This window comes from Pteropus medius, unplaced genomic scaffold, assembly GCF_902729225.1.
Source record: "Pteropus medius unplaced genomic scaffold, Ma_sr-lr_union100, whole genome shotgun sequence".
Classification (NCBI taxonomy): Eukaryota; Metazoa; Chordata; class Mammalia; order Chiroptera; family Pteropodidae; genus Pteropus; species Pteropus medius.
Genome location: NW_024351543.1, coordinates 545,144 through 558,149, shown reverse-complemented (window position 1 = coordinate 558,149; position 13,006 = coordinate 545,144). Strand labels below are relative to the sequence as shown.

At 35.5% G+C, this 13,006-nt stretch overlaps 1 protein-coding gene across 8 annotated transcripts in view; it reads right to left on the bottom strand.

Moving 5' to 3' along the window:
- ATP6V1A (ATPase H+ transporting V1 subunit A) overlaps positions 1 to 13,006 on the bottom strand; it is a 52,361-nt gene that overhangs the window by 3,467 nt on the left and 35,888 nt on the right. For all 8 annotated transcript variants that reach the window (XM_039843041.1, XM_039843035.1, XM_039843039.1 and 5 more), the window contains 6 exons: positions 12,306 to 12,428; positions 12,096 to 12,210; positions 11,500 to 11,563; positions 9,979 to 10,182; positions 4,919 to 5,013; positions 650 to 821 (listed from right to left, as the gene is read on the bottom strand). In XM_039843041.1, the coding sequence (XP_039698975.1) occupies positions 650 to 821; positions 4,919 to 5,013; positions 9,979 to 10,182; positions 11,500 to 11,563; positions 12,096 to 12,210; positions 12,306 to 12,428 (773 nt within the window). The remainder of the gene's footprint in view (positions 1 to 649; positions 822 to 4,918; positions 5,014 to 9,978; positions 10,183 to 11,499; positions 11,564 to 12,095; positions 12,211 to 12,305; positions 12,429 to 13,006) is intronic.

Below are 13,006 nucleotides of genomic sequence, written 5' to 3'. Positions count from 1 at the left end.
TTAAATTCTTCAAACAGTGAGTATCTATCGTACAGCTTTAATTTCAACCTATATACTATATATGTATATATATATAATCTCACACATATACTTAGAATCATTCTCAATTTCTCAATAGGTAATTAGTAACTATATACTTGCATGTTATGGTTTAGAAATAATATAATTCAACTGAAAATATTTAAAAACAATCTTACACATTCAAGTTTCTATTGATAATTTCACTTAATTATCATTTGTCTTGTGTACTTCCAAAAGAATGACAGTCCACTTAAAAGTTAAAAATATTATACTTTAAAGTGGTAAACAGCAGAAGTCATTTCAGATGAGCATGGGGGTTAGATGATAATAGGCAGTTGAGGTAAGATAATTACTGCTTAGCAATGATTTTAGCACTAAACTGCCTGGTAGTTAGGACAAAAGGAAAAACATATCAGCATTTTTTTTAGATGTGACGTACTCTAACTTTTATCACTAGAATTTCTATTTGAATACAACTTTGAAGCCTGTTCTGATTTTACATAACATGAACATGTGTGAAAATGGTAAATGTTTAAGTTTCACAAATCAGGTTAGGGACTCAAATAGTTGGAAAATTAAAAAGAAACATTTACTACTAAAAAAAAGTTACAGTAGAAACTAAATATACCTTGAATTTCATGGAGGAAAGTTTATAGAGGATCTCCCCCATGTGCTCACGGATAATGGCCCATGTGATTTTATTGTCACTCTGGGCAGTGGTTTCAACAGCTCTACGGGCCATATCATAAAATGCAATCATGTTGGACAGCATCCCTACTGTCTTGTAGAATGGGCAGAACCTAGGGTAAATAAAAGTCAAAATAATTAACAAAAACAAAATCCAAAGCAGGTTCATTCTTTATACACAACTTTATAAAATACAAGAGTATTAGCTTCTTTATTTAAAAATGCAGACTACTTGTATTTATTAGATGATATATAAGAAATAAAAAAGTGGAAAAGACACTTTGAGAACAAAGATGTCTCAATATATGGGATGGATGGACTGATGGAGAAATATATTCTTTTATTTGTATTAAGAGTAACGTTATTTCTCAAGAACAATGAAATAACACTGCTACAATCTAATCTCTCTGAGGGTTTGTTTTTGTATAATGCCATTACAGAAATAACTCAAATGGTAAAATAGTTAACTGAGTTGTAAAGACTCCCTTGGGATAGCAGGTTAAGTTGTAATGAATAAGAGAACAGGAAGCAGCAATTTCCTAAGGTTAATAGTAACCCCTTTTTCTGTATGAAGTTCATTTTCATTTACCCATACTTTTAAGTAATGAATACACACACGCAATTATTCTACTTTATTCACACATTCTTATTAACCTTGTGACAGATTTAAACACACGTGCATACAAAATTTCATGCATACTCTCTACTACAATCTTTCCAAAGAATTTTCCCCTTTTGAGCTATGTTTGTGTGGATAATTGCTAGAGCTTAAGTTCCCAGTATAGATTTCTAAGACTTACTGAGTATACTGTCAAATTTTCTCCTTGTCCTTCATTCTGGTAATCCTATTTGTTCAGTTCCCTCTTCAGTCTTACAAGGGGACAAATATGATTTGAGGGAAAAAAGCCAGCCTGTGATGAAAGGGCTCAAATTGTCAAAGTTTAAAAGAAATGGAAACTTTAAATAAGCCATGCTAGTAGCACACACAAAAATAAAAAAAAGCAAGGACTAGCAAGGGCTGGCAGGGAACCTAACAGGGACTTTGGTAGAAAGAAAGAGAACAGACTCATGAAATGAGGCAGGAAAGTAGAACAAATTACTTAGGAAAAGAGCATAAGTGGCATAGGCACTTGTAAAATGTAGTAAGAAAAGTTTCTGAAAGAGGGAATGAGCCCCAGGTTCTGCATACTATGCCACAATTTAATTAAAGATGATTGGACAATGAGTGAAAACACTGACATAATTGAACAAATGAGCAAAATTAAGACATGGGGACATATTAGATTGTTGAATGTCTCTTATAAAAATAAAAAAGGTTTTTATTGTAGGCAGCTCTTTCTTCAAAACTCAATAAAAGGCTTTCCGGTGCCGACTGGGAGCTTGAGGTGAGAGCCACCACTGATGCTGCCCGCAGCTGCGACCAGCGACCCCTACAGCTACTCTCATCTTCTCGCCTCCTCCCTGGCTCCAGCATCGGCTACCTGACCCCGCGGGCTGCCTCAGGCCCCGCAGCCGCTTTTGCAGTGTCACAGTCATCCCGCAGCTCTTCTAGGCGGGCGCCGGCAGGACCGCGGCAGGAGCACAGAGCAGGACCCAGAGGAGAGGAAGGTGGCAGAGCCCCAGGAGGGACCCATGCTGGGGAAGCGCGCGGGCTGCAGACTGCAGGCGGCAGCTCGCTACAGGGCTTTGCCCCACCAAGAGTATACCATGCTGCTCCTGTCGTCCTCCTTGAATTGAGTAGGGCCTACTGACAACTCCAATGTTAGGTGTTCTACATGACATTTCCCCAACACATTCCTCATGAGTGTTCTCATTCAAGGTTTAAAGGGCCTGCTCTTTTTCTGAGTACCCGACATAGAGCTCTGTCTAATGTGTGGAGCAGGCCCTTTCTCTTCGGCACTTTCTTCTTTACCTGCTTCTCAGTTCCACTGATGAGGGTCCAGCCCCATGGTAGTATTTTGCAGTGATTTCTATGTCTGGAGTGTTCTCAGTCACATTCCTTGTGATATTTGCCTATGTAATTGATGTTACTCAGGAGCACGAGCAAGATACTGCTTATGGATGGGGTCTCAGCCACCTCTGTAGCCAGCCTGGTCAGCAGCCTCGCCACAGGAGTATAACTCTCAGGCAGTTATGGAGACAGCCTCATTGTGCTGGTGGTCACAGTGGTGGATTCATCTTACTGGTTGTTCCAGAATACTTTCCAGAGAAAATGAGACCGCTCTCCAGGGGAGTTCAGATTTCGTGGAAAGAAGCAGACTCTTTTGTGTCACTGAAGAAAGCTGGAAAAGATTCTACCATCTTAGTAATCTGCATCAGTGTTTTTTACCTCCCTGAAACTGGACAGTATTCAAGTTCTTTTTTCTATCTCAGACAGGTCATAGGTTTTAGATCTGTTAAAATTGTAGCATTCATAGTTATGGTAGGAATTCTGTCTATTGTGGCTCAGATAGTCTTTCTTACTACCTTGATGAGATCATTAGGGAATAAGAATACTGTCTTCCTTGGCTTGGGTCTCCAGATGTTCCACTTAGCCTGGTATGGTTTGGATATCAGGCATGGATGATGTAGGCGGCGGGGACTGTGGCTGCCATGTCCAGCTTCCCATTTCCAGCAGTGCCCTTGTCTCTCAGAATGCAGAGTCAGATCAGCAAGGAGTGCCAGGGGATCATAACTGGAATTAGAGGACTGTGTAATGGCCTGGAGGGCTTCACATTCTACAGGTTTCAAGTGGAACTGATTGAGTTGGAACTGGAATTGAATTCTAATAACGCTGCCCTCCGGGGAGCTGTCGTCCCAGGCCCGCCATTTTTGTCTGGGTCATGTATAGTTCTTATATCTTTTCTGGTTGCCTTATTCATCCCTGAACAGAGTAAAGGCAGTGGAATTCAAAAACACAGCAACTGCATCAAGTGACAACCTGACTAACAGGGCAGTGATGAGGACAGTGAGCCACTGTTGTAAGACAGCAGCATCTGGGAGCTCTCTTCCTTTAAAGAGCCTGGGAATCAGTGCAGTGAACTATAAACTTCTTATTTTCTTTCTTCCTGTTTCTCTGAGAAGTGCTCACTTAGCCCATAGGTGTTGGTAAATGGCTGCTCCAGGAATCACTCAGTAATAGGGACTCTATTTCCTTTGTTCAAAGGTACAAACAAACAAACAAACAAACAAACAAACAAACAAACACCCTAGTCTTATTCTCCTTTCCTTGTCTCTACTTAATATTCTTGGCTAGAATGAAATTCAGCATATATACTTCTAGATATTAATAATATTGATCAGTGATAACCTTTACCAGTGAAAGAAAATTTTTTATAAATTTATATCATGAAAAACTAGCAATTCAGATTTTTGGACCTAGTGTCTTGGTCAGATCCAAGGTGATTTTACAGAACACACACATCAAGCATTCTGGTGGCAACAAACAAATTGGAAGGTGCTTCTAAGAAAGTTTTCAACAATGTAAACAGTCCTAAGAGGATGAGAGTTAGTAACTGGATACCAGTGGAGTTTATATCCAAGTTCAGACTCATATAATACATTATTACTATTTGTTCCTTCTCACATCTCCTGTGTCCTACTTCTCAACTTTTCTCATCCGTCACACTCCTGCCTTAACTGCTCTCTGTAGTATGCATTTGTTTTCAATAGATCTTTATTTCTGTTCATCTGACTTCTGAATCTCATGGAATACACACATCAAATTTCTTTCTAAAATATGATGGTTTAGGAAGCTCAGCTTCACAATAAGTATCTTGCTAAATTTTCAAGATGTTTTATGGACAAAGAAAACTTTACAAATTTATATGTATTTTGCTGCACCAGTAAATGAACCATTAACTGGGACCTACCTTTCACAGAGCACTCCTTTGAAAATTTTATAGGTATGAAATATGTGTGGATATTTGTAAGAAGTTTTAATTTTTTTTTGATGGAATACTGTGTAAATCTTATATTTATAAATGTAATAAAGGTGTTGACAGAAAAATATTCCCAACTTTTATAAAAGACTATGTAGCAACTAAATATATCAAATATATATATATATATATATATATATATATATATAATCTGTTCTGCTATGAACAAAAATAACATCTTTTTATTATGTTGTTGGTTTTTAAGTTGTTTCCTAATGCATAATAAATTTGCAATGAATAAAAAAACGCGACAGAAAATCCTCAAATAAAAAGTGGAAGGAAAGGTTCACCTGTCATAAGGAGTATATCCATTTTGTTGTAGGAAATCATCTTTGATAAGTTTGGCTACCTCCAGAGTGATTTTATCTGTTTCTGCTAGAGAAGCCTAGAAGAAAAAATATATGTAATTTTAGAAATCTACTTCCATAATGTGGGACGAGGTTAAAATCAATGAGCAAGCAGAAACTATATAATCATATGCCATTACTTATTATTAATAAATTCACTTCATAACTGCTTTTTGATGGTCTTTTCTATTGTGGTAAAAAAAACAACTAAAATTTATCATCTTAACCACTTTTAAGTGTAGTTCAGTAATGTACACTATATTCACATTGTTCTAAAAAGGTGATTTTCATAACTTCTTCTTGCATATCTGAAACTCTATACCCATTAAACAACAATTCTCTTTTTCTTCCTCCCCGCAGCCTCTGGTGACCACCATTCTACTTTCTTGTTTCTATAAATTTCACTACTTTAGATACCTTATATAACTGGAATCATATGGTATTTGTTTTTTTGTGACAAATATTTGTGGAAGAGGGGAATATATGCAAGTTCAATGACAGAAAGTAATTTCACAGGGCGATCTGATCATAGATTCTTAACTGAACAGGTCATGGTGGGTAGTCACGCCCCAGGCATATAACTTCTTTAATAAAAGGTTTAAGCAAGCTCTGTCCATTGTTTTGGTGCACCTAGGTTAACACACTTTTGAAATGATAGTATTAATCCTTTTTTAGACCCCTTCAAGGCTAACTACCCTCAAGGGAGCACACAACCATGTTAACTATCCTTTATCTCTCACCCTCAAGTAATCTTCCTTTCTTTCCTTAAAGGTATAAAAGAAAGGGATAAAAGAAACTGCAAAATTGTCCTTCTCTAAAGCATTTGAGATCTTGCTTCCCAGCACTGTCATCAGCTTGGCTCAAATAATATCTTATAAAAATTCTCTACAGGTTTGGGCGTCTCTTATGTCGACACACTTCACTTAATGAAATGTCCTCAAGGTTCATCCACGTTGTAACATGTATTTGAATTTTCCTTCCTTTTTATGGCTGAAGAATATTCCACTGGGGGGGTGGTGGTGTGTGTGTGTGTGTGTGTGTGTGTGTGTGTGTGTGTGTGATGTTTTGTTTATCCAGTCACTGGCTGAAGAGCATTTGGGTTGCTTTAACCTCTTAACTATTGCGAATTAAGTGCAGGCAGGAACAAGTATGTACAAAAAATGTTCTTTTTTGGCAATACTTTCTTCTTCATATATTAGCTTGCTATCTTAATTATCGGAATTCTCAGTTTTAAGTTTCACAAAAATCTATACTGCCCACAAAGTTAATTTTTTAGATTTAATATTACATGGTATTTAGAACAATGTAAATGCAAAGTAAGCATGTACTTAACTACATCTGAGTGCTATTTTATTGGTATTGCTGTCACAGTTTCACTCTTTAAATATCACTACCTCAAAAGCTTTAACTTTTGCAATCACTCTATCAGCCCAACAAGTAAAGATCTGTTGAGATCTGTGGGAACGTGACAGACCCAGTGAGTTAACTGCAGTCTTGTGTTATCTAAGTGCATTGAGCTCCTTAGGAGTTAAGATCAGGTCTTTGGTGGTTTCTTTTCTTCTTCCTTTTTAACCCCTTTTATTCCTAACCCCTATGTGACCACATGTAAATAGTAAAATGTTTTATGTTTATCCTTTCATTTGCATAAATTCATGTAAAATTTGATTTTTATTTTATATTAGCATTTAAAGTTATGTAGAGCAGTCTTACTTGTGTTTTTGACACTTTGTTTTTAAGATCTATCCTTGTTGCTGTGTGTCACATAGACTGCTGCTTCCAGCTCTTGCATAGTTTGTTTTCCATGGTATTTAACTTCCCTGTTTTTACCTTTCATTTTCACTCCCTGTAAAGGGCACTTAACGATTTCCTCTAACTCCCTGCCAGTACAAACACATCCATTTAAGGACCTGTATGAGAATTTCTTTTGAAATATATATCAACAAGCAGAACAGTTAGGTCACAAGATATACAAGCAAGTACCGTCAGACTGCTCTCTACAAAGCCAACACCAGATGACACTCCCACCAAGAGTACACCAGTTCCTCTATCTCCATAACACTTGGCACTATCCAGCTTTCTCATATTTGCTGTTCTAACCAGTGTAACATGATATCTCACTGCTGTTCAAGCTTTTCTCCAGAGGCGTGTTAATCTTTTGTGTCTTCTCTTCCATAATCTCTCTACTCTTTCCTTTGCCCATATTTCTGTTGCAGTTCTGGTCTTCTTGTTAACTTCCAGTTCTTTGTACATTTTAAACATTATTAGTCCGTCAATTTTAGATGTTGTAAGCTCCCTCTCTCAGTCAGTCACTTGTTTGCTAGCTTTATCCATGGTGTGTCTTTTTTAAACAAAAAATCCTTACTTTTTATGAAATCAAAACAAATTTTTGTTTTATTGTTTCTGCATATGGGAGTTTATTTAAGAAGTTTTTCAACCCTAGATCACAAAGATATTCTCTTATGATCTGTTTTCTATTAACTTGAAAGTCTTATCTTTCAAACTTAAATTGCTAATCTATCTGGACTCTAACTTTGGATGTAGAATTAGGAAGCGATTCTTATTTATTTATTTACTTACTTACTTCATATAAAAAAGAAACACTTTATTTCACTGATAAGATTAACCATGAGCCAATGATAACTTAAAGATCTATAGATAGGCTAGAGTGTCATTTAAAGAAACTTGTTTAGGACCAGGGAAACTATTCTCCAAATAATAAATAGTTTTCCCTCATTATTGAAACAATCTAGCCATCTCTCACTTGAATTGTGGTGCCATCTTTATGTCCATATATACATGAATGTGTCTGTATTCTGTTTCACTGATCTACTTGTCTGTTATTTCACCAATACCATATTATAGTTTTATATTTATATCCCGTAGAGGAAAAGCTCCCTCTTTACTATTCTTTTTTTAAGGTTGTGAATCTTTATGATAACAAATAAATTTTGGAACGATTACTGCTTTGCTCAGAAGATTCAATGGGAAATTTGATTGACATGACATCGAATTTATAGATTAAAGAGAAGTTGTATCTTTCTAGTAAGTCCATCCAGGAACATGGACTGTTTCTCTTTGTTTTCTTATCTTGCTTCGTTTACTAGTTTTAAAATGTTTCCTATAGAAGAAATATGTATTTTTGGTTAATTCTTATATTCTAGTTTCTGTTGCTGTTGTGGACATCTTATTTTCAGTTTTGTTTTCTAATTTATTGCAAATAGAAAGTCAATTTTTTTAATGTTTATCTTGACTCTAAAACCCTCACCAAACTCTTGTTAGTTCTAATTGTTTCTCTGTTAATTGTTATTTTTCTAGTTACATGAGCATATTTATCTATAAACAATGACATTTTAATCTTTGTTTACAGCTTTTATTTTTTCTTTTCTAACATTATTGATTAGAATCTCTGGTATTTTATTAAACACAAGTAATAATAGTAGGTATTCTTGTCTTAATCTTGATTTTTAAACGGAATGCACTGAAAATATTTTCATTCAAATGTTTTCCCAAGGTTTTAGTATGTTACTTTTAACAAATTAAGGATGTTCTCTTCTATTCCATGTTTGCTAAGAGATTTCTAAAGATCATAAATAATGAACTTCAAATATTTATTCAGTATTTCTTCATTGGTTGAGTTGTCTTTTTTTCATTTCATTAATTATATTGGTGACTTACAACAGTAGATTTTCTGGGTTGAATCATTTTGTATTCTTGAGATAAACTTTATTTCCTCATAATATATCATGTTGTTATTTTTAGTGCCCTGCTGGATCTAGTAAGCTTAATTTAAAATTTAATACCTACATTCATAAACAAAATGAGCCTGTAATTTTTTCTTATATTGCCTTTGTCTGGTTTTGAATGTCTTCTGTTTCTTGTTCATCTTATAGGGTTACAATACTCATTTATAAATGAGTCTTTAACACATGCTAGCTATCTACTAATATTATCCTTTTTTGGAAAAAATTGGGAAGTGACTTTACAAGGTATAAAAAAAGAGAACTAGATAGCAAATTCTCAGAGTCCTGACTAGCACTGCACACTATCTGAGAAGTCATTCAATTATAGAATTTAATTTGGCCAAATTTAATCACACTATCTTCCTTTGAAACATCAAGACATAGACATGTAAGTCCACTTGTTTAAGGTCACATAGCTAATTATTAGAGGAACTACAACCAAATCCAATCCTTCTTAACACTAGTGCTCCTGAAAAAATGTATGTTAATAGATCCTAACTCTACCATCTCTAATTTGGTTGGTGACAGGTATATTCTATTTCAAGAAATAAAAGTAAATCAAATGTTTCTTTCTCATCTAATGAAACCAGGACCACGCTTAGTACTATAAATAATTGAAAAGAATATAAAGGCCCTAACAATTTAGTTATTTCTTTTAACTGACCAATTTTAAGTGAAAACCCCTCCCCTTGAATCTGGGCAAACTCTGTGGTGGATTCTTTGATTAAAACAATAAGACAGAAGTCATATTATACTCATTTGGGGGCCCAGGTTTAAGAAGCTGGTGGTTTCCACTTCCTTTCTTTTTTTAGTACTCACTTTGAGAGCCCTGAACTGCCATGTGAACATATCACATAGAGAGAGAAATGCCCAGCCAATCCTTAGCTGTTCTAGCCATTCCATCCCAGGCATTAGACACATGAGGGAAGGAATTTTCAGATGACTTCAGCTTCGGCCACTGTATAACTGTAATTGCATGTGGATCACCAAATAAGAATGCCAAACTGAGCCCATCAACCCCAAACCATGAACAATAAAACCCTGTTTAAGCCAGTAAGTGTCAGTCAGAGTAGTTTGTTACTTAGCAATAGAAAATCAAAATAATCATTGTTCTACCTTCCATAATAAAAGTAGGTCCCTCAAATATCTTCTGGATAAAGGAATAATCTAAAATTCTATTAGTTTAAAAATATTTTGTTAGGCGGATTTTGCATATCCAAGTGTAACTCACAGATCTGTCCTCCATGGGATTTTATGACTCACCTTTCCCACAAGCTGCACAATTTCTGCCAGGTCTTCCTCTTCCTGCAGAATCTCCTTAGCCTTGGTCCTCAGAGGAACAAATTCTGTGAAGTGTTTGTCATAGTACTCATCCAAGGCACGCATATACTTGCTGTAGCTGATTAGCCAATTAACAGAGGGGAAATGCTTACGTTGGGCTAGTTTCTTATCTAAGCCCCAGAATACCTGATTTCAAAACAAAAGAAATTTGTCTTAAAAAATAAGAAGTTTTAAAAAAGTACTGATGTATATTTGTTCTAAATATGCAATTTTTGGTCAAATTATATATCTTTTTAGTATATACCAAGTATAACTGAAATAGAATAAAACTTACAATTAAAAAATACATTCCTTTCAAGTTTCAGGATGGGTAGTATCTATAATCAAATGCAAAATTTACTTGAATTTCCTTAATAGTGTGTCAAATCAGATAGCAGAAAGAAAAATTAACTGTTTTGAAGTTTATTATGGTACCATATAAACAAATGAACCAGAAAATGCCTAGTAAGATACAATAGACACTGTACTTTGATTAAAAACCTCTAAATGTTCTGATTAAATTCAATTCTCCATCATGAAATGACAACCCAATAAGATCTAACAAGTTATTTTTCTGAGGCCAAACGTTCACATATATTTTATGCATCCCTAACTTTGCTCCCCCTTTACTTGCAATTTACAACTCAAAATTTTAGCAAAGGTCAAAGACCTTGAGAGCTGTAAATTTAGCCTCTGCCATTTCCTTTAATATGATACTGATGAAAACACAAGAAATATTCTATTTTATCCCAGATGAATAATACATATACTTATGAACATATCAACTTTTTTTTTTTTTACTACAGCCCTATTTGCATGCTTCTTTTATTTGGGTTTCTTTTAATGGCCAAGTTAGCTAGCTTCCACTAAAATTCAAGCTTTGTCACTGAGAAGCAGGTGCCTGGACAGACACTATATTTTCCAGCTTGGCTTTCACTGTGCTTGGCTAACAGAATGGGTGGAGCAACCACTTTTGAGCCGAAGGTTCAGAAAGTGGGTGTGCCTTCTCCAGTTTCCTCATGTGACAGCCAGACGCAGAAGACTACTAGGATAGGAGATAGTAGAGCCACAAAATGGAAGAAGCCCTGGTCTCTGAATTACTACTGACTGGAAAAGAGCTGCCTTCTGATAGGATCATCTGCCTTGGACTACACCATGAGGAGAAAAAAACTTCTGGGTTTTGCCATTATGCAGATATATTCTCTACCTAGGGTTTGGATGTATTTTCCACTTATAGATATTTTTTATTGTAAACCATAGGAAAAGAGCTAACAAAGAACAGACAGCTTAAAGGTTCTCAGTGATAAGACTGCTCTGAAAATACTAAAACAGACTTTACCATTGCCTACTCTTTATAGCGACTAAATTAAATACTTCATGATGATTTGCAGAACATCAGAATAGCCCATGCGGGAGGGGAGGTGGTGGTGAGCTGGGCAGTTGACTACACTAGAAAAGATATACCTGAACAATACCAAGAGTAGCAGATGTAACTGGGTCAGAAAAATCACCACCAGGTGGAGAAACTCTAAATTTAAAAGAAAAAAGTCATTAGAAATGCTTATGAAAAATAACTTGTATCTAAAAGTCAATTTTGATATTAACAACTTTTTATTATAAATAACTTTAGAAACGACCTTTGAAGGAAAATCTTACATAAAAACTTAACTAGAAACCAGTATTAAATTGCAAATAAGAATGATAACTATCAAATACTTTCTATAAGAGAAATGAGACAGATTGTTTATTATAACCAGTTTCATTATTCTAATCAAATAGATGAAGCTCAGATATCTGCACATTTTTTTATCATGAAATAATCTTACCTTAATGTGTCTATAATTTTGTAAGTTATTCCTAGTATATTGTGACTTAAATGTAATAAATCAGTCAAGTCACATTTATAGAAGAAAACATGTAGATATGACCTAAGAGCTCCTTGGGTGACTCTGGAGTGCAAACTTGATTAAGAATCGCTGCCCTCAAAGGGGGCTAAATATTTTCTCTTTAAAATAAATGGCCCTTTTTTCCTTTAAAAAGTAAACGGTTTAGGTGCTTACGCTCCTACAATGCTGACACTCCCTTCTCTTTCGGGATTTCCAAGACATTTCACCCTGCCTGCTCGCTCATAGAAAGAGGCCAGACGGGCACCAAGATATGCAGGATATCCACTATCTGAAAAATGAAAAGAAATTTACAAAGAGAGATTCTAGGGCAGCCCCCCAAATCCTATCAGTTTTGCTTACATAATGAGTGATTCAAAGACTTACCTGCAGGCATTTCAGCTAAGCGACCAGAGATTTCTCTCAGGGCCTCAGCCCATCTAGAGGTTGAGTCAGCCATCATACTAACATTATAGCCCATGTCACGGAAATATTCTGACAGTGTAATTCCTAAATTGGGAAAAATATTACAAGTTATAATCGTACAAGGTATAATTCTGACTTTTTACCCTTAGGAAAATTTTAAAGCAGTATGTACATGAGATAGACTGCTAGCTGTTCACCAAAATCAGTTCTTCAGTTGGCACATAGTTGAATTATATTTTCTATTCTCCTTTGCATTTAGGTGTGGCTGTGTAACTGACCTCCAGCCAATGGAATATAATTCAAAGTAATACGTCCCATCGCCAGGCAAGCCACAAACCCTTCCATTCTTTCTTTCTTTCTTTTAGCTTACTGAGAGGGAGAGAGCTCCCAGGAAATCTGGAAGGCATGTGCTGAAATGAAAGATCTCTTTTCAGCCTGGGTCCCAGCCCAGAATGACAGAGTAAAGATTACCCTAAGCCCCTGAAATAAACATCTATTATATTGAGCAATTATACTGGGATTTATTTGTGGTCACAGCCTACTCTACCTTAATATAATACACATTTTAAAAAGTAGGAAAGGCTTTTTCCTCCTATTCTTTTTCCTATTACTATACTTAAGTCTGAAATTAAATTCCAATATAGTGTTTTTTCTATGTTTCA